The sequence below is a fragment of the Oryza glaberrima genome, chromosome 1, assembly GCF_000147395.1.
Source record: "Oryza glaberrima chromosome 1, OglaRS2, whole genome shotgun sequence".
In the NCBI taxonomy this organism is placed as follows: Eukaryota; Viridiplantae; Streptophyta; class Magnoliopsida; order Poales; family Poaceae; genus Oryza; species Oryza glaberrima.
Genome location: NC_068326.1, coordinates 3,421,076 through 3,428,159, shown reverse-complemented (window position 1 = coordinate 3,428,159; position 7,084 = coordinate 3,421,076). Strand labels below are relative to the sequence as shown.

The following is a 7,084-nucleotide window of genomic DNA, read 5'->3' as shown; positions in this document are numbered from 1 at the left end:
GCTTCACTCCAAACATGTCCTTGGTCTTTGGCTGGGTTGGTAAAAATTGGCATCACGTGGCAACTTTCGCGGAAGTAGCTAAGTAAGCGCATTCGGCATAAATTCACCGTTTGTCTATGGTGGTCAAGCTCATAGCAAGACCAAAAGTGGATATTGGTTGGACTTCGAAATTTATCGTACCAGTTATTTAATTAGAATGTATTTTAAAGCTAATCTGCTTTCTTATTTATCATAAGCACGCTTTCTAAATTAATTTTGAATAAGTTTTTTAAAAAATACATTTTATATAGAAGTTTTCTTTAAAAAGTTCAAATAAATTTATTTTCCAAGAATTTTTGTAAAAAAAAAAACCTTTGCGTGTTTATGAAAAACTTCCAATTTACTTTGCCATCTTAGCAGCTGTTCCTTGCAGTTAATTTGACGAGAAACCGAGAACCACATGCGCGGTGGCTGGCCTTTTGTCCCTTGGGCCGCGCGGCGTACGTGGCGGCGCCCTGCAACAGTGGATGCCTGGGTGGAAGGGGACGCGTCGACCTGTCCACGTCACCACCATCCGGCCCCACCTGCAGCCACACATACACCCCCGGGCCACAAGCCGCTGACCCTTCAATCTCGTCATGGCTACTGCACCATGCGGCAGAGCTTCCCATCCCCGCCACGTCATCGCTAGTGGGCCCCACGAGTATCTCTTGCGTGGTCCCCACATGTCATACATGGGCCCACCTGTCAGAGAGTGACGACGTAGTACTAGAAAATAATGGAGGAATTTATTTATTTATTATTTTTGATTCTAGGTAAACGTGTTCGTCTTCCTGGCCGCCGCGGCTTCTCCTCCTCTCCTCTTCTTCTCCGCGGCGTCCATTCGATTCGCCCTCGATTATAAATACCCCCTCCCCCGTCGCCGCGCCGCAGAAGCGGAAGAACCCGCGTCTCCGCCACCACCCTCCAACTCTAGGGTTTCGCTCCCGCGCCGTCGAGCGGCCAGCATTGCCGCCGCCGCCGCGGCCGCCGCGGCCGCCGCAACCCCGCGCGCCATCGATTTGCTCGACGACTGATGTGAGTGATGGTGTTTGGAGTTTCGCACTGTGTCCGCTCTATTTCGAACTGAACTGCGGGTTTTGGGTTTTGGTCGCGTTGGTGGTGGTGGTGGGCTGGTGGCTGTGCGTTGCATGCCTGCCGGTGTTTGCGCTGGGTTTGGGGGGATTTGTTTGGGTTTTTCCATGTTTTTTTGATCGATTTCGGTGGTAAATTTCTTCGAGAAACGCTGCGTTTGTTTGTTCGCAAAGTGCGGCGGATGCGTGCATGCGGGTGCCGGGATGTGGATGTGGGGTTGCTTGCAAATGGATCTACTACAAGTTGTTCTGTGAAAATTTTGCGAGTTTGCAGTTTGGGTCTCTGCTTTTCGAACTTTTTTTTAGTTGTTTTCTGAATTTTTTTATCGCCTATTATTTGATGAGTAACTTGTGTTTCCAGTTCTCTTTTCGAAAAAGGGTATACGTTCCTTACTAAATTCTTACTAACACACGGTTGTGTTATGCTATAAGCGCATGTAGATTTTTTTTTGACTTCCCTCTACCTAAATCAAATGATCAAAATTTTAGTAAGAAAAAATTAGTAGGTGTAGCGGTGCGCTTTTTTTTTTACTGCGTGCCATTGGTTTTCCATGTATCTGGCTTAAACCGAGCCCCACCACGCATGAGGCATGAGAGGAGGTGTTGGATCGTACGGTTGTACTCGGACATGTTTGTAAGCTAGCTAGCGGCGGTTACCTGACGACAGTTTTGAAGTGGTTTGTGGCACCGACGCTAAAAAGTTGTGCTGCAAGTGTCAAACTATTTTGCATCTTGGTAAAATCTTCTTAGAAAGTGTATGTCGAAATCTATATTTGTCTCCTCCGAATACAAAAGTTCGGAAGATTATGTTGCGGTGTAGTACACGCAAAATAAATATTTATACTTCAAACCGTGCATATTATATAAGTAACACACCAAGCAATTAAGCACACATCTGATATTTTGATGGCTGTAAGTTTGTTTCGAGGTTTCTCTCGATTTGACTCGTCTGACCCGAGTTTGCAAATTTTGTAGATGACATGGGGCTTCTGATGTTTTTATATGCCAATATGCGTGTCTTGAAAATCCATGTAATATTTATGTACTGTTTCTGAATTTTAATTACTGTTGCAGCTTCTGTTTAGTCTCGAGCTGAGTACAGCTGATGGATCTACTAAGGACTCCCTTTAAGGGAGTCGTCACTGATATCGAAGGCCGAGTAACTTGGTACAAGCATGACTGGGTTGCTGGATTCCGCTCTGGCTTCAGGTTGATTTTTGTTTCAAACAGTTAATTCATTGAGTGTGTATTCCCTGCTTTTGTTGCTTGTTGATTTCATTTCTGAATTGCTTATGTTGATGCATTGTTAGGATATTGGCACCTACCATGTATATCTTCTTTGCCTCTGCCCTCCCAGTCATCGCCTTCGGAGCACAACTGAGCAGAGAAACAAGTAAATGCTTACCCTCTTGCCACTATGAGTCTATGCTACTGTTGTGCTATTTGTTGAATTATTGTTTTTAGTATTTAATCACATTTCTAATAAAAGAAAAGTGGTTCATTTCAGATGGTATACTCACCACAGTAGAAACACTGGCATCTACTGCATTATGTGGTATCATACATTCAATTCTTGGAGGGCAGCCTCTGTTGATAGTTGGAGTTGCAGAGCCAACTATAATCATGTACACGTATCTCTACAACTTTGCCAAGAACCAGCAAGCTCTGGGGGAACGACTGTATTTAGCATGGGCTGGATGGTAACAACTGAAACTGAATACTATCACGTTAGCTTTTCAGAAAAAAAGTTAATGCTCTCCTGATTTGCCTACTGTTGACAGGGTCTGCATCTGGACTGCGATCATGTTGTTTCTTCTGGCAATGTTCAATGCTTCTAATGTTATTAGCAGGTTTACAAGGGTTGCAGGAGAACTTTTCGGGATGTTGATTACTGTTCTGTTCCTGCAACAAGCCATTAAAGTATGCTATATCTAACAAGCTCAGTTCTTTCTATCTTGGAAGAAAATATTTAGACCAGGGCCTATCTATTGCAGGGAATTATAGAAGAATTCAAGGTGCCTAGAGATGCAGACCATAGTTCACCTATATATCAATTCCAGTGGCTGTATGTCAACGGCCTGCTTGGTGTTATCTTTTCAATTGGGCTGTTATACACTGCATTAAGGTCAAGAAGGGCAAGGTCATGGGTGTATGGTCAAGGTTGGTCACTTTTTCATCTTATTTTTATCTCATGAATCCAATTTTGGGGGCAAACCGAACTCTGGGTCATCAAATTAGCAACATCTGTTCCATTAATCATCCATCCAACCGTTAGATTTATGCCAAACATTTCTTTAGCTGTGTTGAAGTTTGTACTGGGCCTGCTTTAGATCAGGCTTAGGTTGTGCTGGGCTGCAAGCTTGTGTTGTGAGCCTCTCAGCTTTGGGCCAGACCATATGGGCTCCTTTTATACTTCTTGAGTAGATGGCTTGGCTTGAGATGGTGTTTTGTAGCCTTTATATTGACAGATTCTTTTTTTTAATGAACTTATATTGACAGATTCTTATTCCTTTATATTATGTGGATAGTTGCTGCACAGTTTTTTTTTCTCTTTGAAAGTTTTAACATTTAGAAACAAAAACAAGAAATTACTACTATCTTCTCTATTAATATATACATGGCAAAGCTTTTGCTTTATTTCAAAAAAAAAAAAACTACTATGTATGCTACATCAGTATGTACATGACTCCATGATTATAATTTGTAACCATTGAGAAGCACATGTATGTGCACTGATCATTGTGCGTTTGAGTTGACACTTGCAGGGTGGCTCAGAGGCTTCATTGCTGATTATGGTGTCCCACTTATGGTGATTGTTTGGACAGCATTCTCGTACACGTTACCAAAGGATGTTCCTTCAGGAGTTCCTAGGAGGCTGTTCAGTCCACTTCCCTGGGAGTCGAGTTCACTGCAACATTGGACGGTAGCAAAAGTAATTAGTCAAACTTGCTTGTGATACTGGAGATGTGAATATTTATGGTCTTCAATTTTAGAAGTTTCGTACAGCTTATTTTGCATGGCATCATTGATAATATCTTCTCTTTTTTTATTTTCAGGATCTGTTTTCAGTTCCTCCAGCATACATATTTGCTGCCATTCTGCCGGCTTTGATGGTTGCGGGACTTTACTTCTTTGATCATAGCGTGGCTTCACAATTGGCGCAACAAAAAGAGTTTAACTTGAAGAAACCCTCTGCCTACCATTATGACATTTTGGTCCTCGGATTCATGGTGTGTGACATGTTTCTATGATACAATTTATCTGCTTATGGCGACCCTTCTTAAGTTTTTTTTTTTCACGGCTAACAAGGACCCTAACATCTTTTGGTCCCGAAGTAAACAATTCATTTATCTATCGTTTATAGCCTCAAAGTAGCCAAAATCTCTTTGTATAGTCTTTTGAATAAGAAATGTTCTTATATATTTTAAAGTAGAGTTTGTATTTGTTACACCAATTGAATGGGTATGATTGAAAATACACCTGCATTTCTTAGAAAATTAAATTCCAACATCCATAATATCTGATTTTTTTTTGCGTGATTATGGCACTACTGCAATCTACAAGGCAATGGCAGATAGGATACAGATTCTGCTTTCTGGTCTAATGTACACCCTGCATCTATCCTGTGTTCTAACTTCATTATCAGTCCAAAATTGTGGCATATGCTCCTTTTCTCATAGTAGTATATAAATGATACAGGTCCTGCTTTGTGGTTTGATCGGCATCCCTCCATCTAATGGAGTACTTCCTCAGTCTCCGATGCATACAAGAAGCCTTGCAGTCCTTAAGGGGCAGGTTGGTGAACTTTAGACCGAAGTGTTTTGTTTGCTATGGTAGCCATATTTGCTCATCAGCTCATCCGTCTTGTTCCTTTGTTTGCTTAGCTGCTACGCAAAAAGATGGTTCAAACTGCCAACGAAGGCCTGATGAATCGTGCTAGCAGTTTGGAAATCTATGGCAAGATTCAAGGGGTTTTCATCGAGATGGACTGCGAAAAAAATGTAGGTATTTACTCTTCATTACTGAAGTATGTTACCATATAATTTCCTCTTTAATTTATCTGCTGCATTTTACTTCTATTGTGAATGCTGGTTCCTGTCAAAATTACTAGTTGTCAAGAAACTTAGTCCTGCTCATGTAATTGCCTGAACCCCTTATTTTTCACCTAACGATTAAGGGTTCATACTTTTGCTTTTCTTTCACTAACTATTCGAAATGTTGATGCCACTGTTAGTCTTGTATGGAAAATGTTCAAGTAAATCAACTTATAGGTCAAAAATTGTCCTGCAGACTGATTCTGTTGACAAGGAGTTAAAGAGCTTGAAGGATGCTATGCTGCAAGAAGGTGATAAAGAAGGGACATTGGCTGAAGAATTTGACCCTATAAAACATATTGAAGCACATTTGCCTGTTCGAGTGAATGAGCAGAGACTAAGCAACTTACTGCAATCCTTATTAGTTGGTGCTTGTGTTGGAGCTATGCCAGTCATCAAGATGATACCGACATCGGTCCTCTGGGGTTACTTTGCTTATATGGCTATTGACAGTCTACCTGGCAACCAGTTTTGGGAAAGGATAAGACTTATATTCATCCCATCAAGCCGACGCTACAAGTAATATCTCTATCTGCATCTGTTTACCCCATTTGAACAATGAAATTACATGCTTGACTACTTGCGGTGCAACCTATGTGCCTCCTTTGGATTAATCATAAGATAATCCATTTTTTTTGTTAGAAAAGTGGTTAACAGCTTACACTATGCTTCATCATCTGCAGGGTTCTTGAGGGTCCCCATGCCTCTTTCATGGAATCAGTGCCTTCAAAAACAATTACCGTCTTCACGATGTTCCAGTTGGTTTACCTCTTGATATGCTTCGGCATTACGTGGATACCAATAGCAGGGATCCTGTTCCCGCTGCCATTCTTCCTTATGATTCTTATCAGGCAGCATGTCCTCCCAAAGTTTTTTGAGCCAAATGACCTTCGGGAATTGGACGCAGCTGAGTATGAAGAGCTTGAAGGCGTCCACCACGATCACACGCTGGTATACATTTACCTCACCTTCTTGGATTATTTGCTTGTAGTGACGATTTTTTGTTTCATTCTTCAATGCTCCGATGCCCCACATCTGTTGTAAATCTGAAGTTTGGTTCCTCACAGGAGGATGGTGAATCTGATTCAGGAAGCTGTGGCAGCCGTGACGACGCTGAGATATTTGATGAGCTGACAACTAACCGTGGAGAGCTAAAGCACAGAACTTCCAGCCACCGTGAAGAAAGGCACCTGCAGGTAATTAAATTATTTGCAATCAACAATATTGCAGCGAATGTGCATAGGATTAGAGATGAGATGATAGAGGGTGTGGGCTTATTTAAAAATTTGCTCTCTAACCTTCTGCTGGCGTCAACTACTAGGCTTACTAGCCAGTCTGTTGAAATACCACTCACGATCTATTGTACTTTGGACCTAAAATGGCATAGAGTAAATTCTCCTCAGTTAAGCGCATTTCATGGCATCCTTTTTTTTTTATTTTACCTATTTGAGTTTCATAAATGTTTCGTCTCCATCGTGCAGGTGCATTCAAACGCCATTCAACCCAGGTGTGGAGATACTGAAAACTGGTCCGAGTGCTAATGAATTTCTGCTTATTCTGTCGGATGAGTATATTATAGGCGTATATAGCACTTCCTAATGCAGCGGTCCGTTGTAGTATTATATACATTGCTACTTTCCTATACATCAGACTGTAGCTGGAGATCGGCCGTATGATATGACATGCTTGTCAGTTGCCACATTGTGCATGGAAAGCAACTGGATTTTACTGAAGGTCTGTAGGGCTGTGTGACATGTAGATTTCGATGTTCTCTATGCCTGTGAATTGTTGCTCCTAGATTGTTCTGTTTGATTGTAAAATTCCATGGCAAACAATATGGAATATAGATGTGGAGTTTGGGCTTTCAATGCAGTAGCA

The 7,084-nt window shown here is 41.6% G+C and overlaps 1 protein-coding gene across 1 annotated transcript; it reads left to right on the top strand.

Annotated features, from left to right (window-relative positions):
- The first annotated feature begins 905 nt into the window (after positions 1-905).
- Positions 906-7,084, top strand: LOC127754048 (boron transporter 4-like). The gene is made up of 14 exons (XM_052279503.1): positions 906-1,056; positions 2,187-2,321; positions 2,423-2,505; positions 2,620-2,812; positions 2,894-3,032; positions 3,107-3,272; positions 3,878-4,044; positions 4,169-4,342; positions 4,812-4,907; positions 4,997-5,113; positions 5,403-5,725; positions 5,890-6,157; positions 6,274-6,402; positions 6,688-7,084. The coding sequence occupies exons 2-14, from the start codon at positions 2,218-2,220 to the stop codon at positions 6,745-6,747; spliced, it is 2,019 nt and encodes a 672-aa protein (XP_052135463.1). The 5' UTR covers positions 906-1,056; positions 2,187-2,217; the 3' UTR covers positions 6,748-7,084.

Excerpts from the sequence above, each read along its gene's own strand:
- LOC127754048 (XM_052279503.1), top strand. The coding sequence starts at position 2,218 with ATGGATCTACTAAGGACTCCCTTTAAGGGAGTCGTCACTGATATCGAA. Across the intron at positions 2,322-2,422 it reads GGATTCCGCTCTGGCTTCAG|GATATTGGCACCTACCATGT; the intron begins GTTGATTTTTGT and ends ATGCATTGTTAG. Across the intron at positions 4,045-4,168 it reads AACATTGGACGGTAGCAAAA|GATCTGTTTTCAGTTCCTCC; the intron begins GTAATTAGTCAA and ends TTTTATTTTCAG.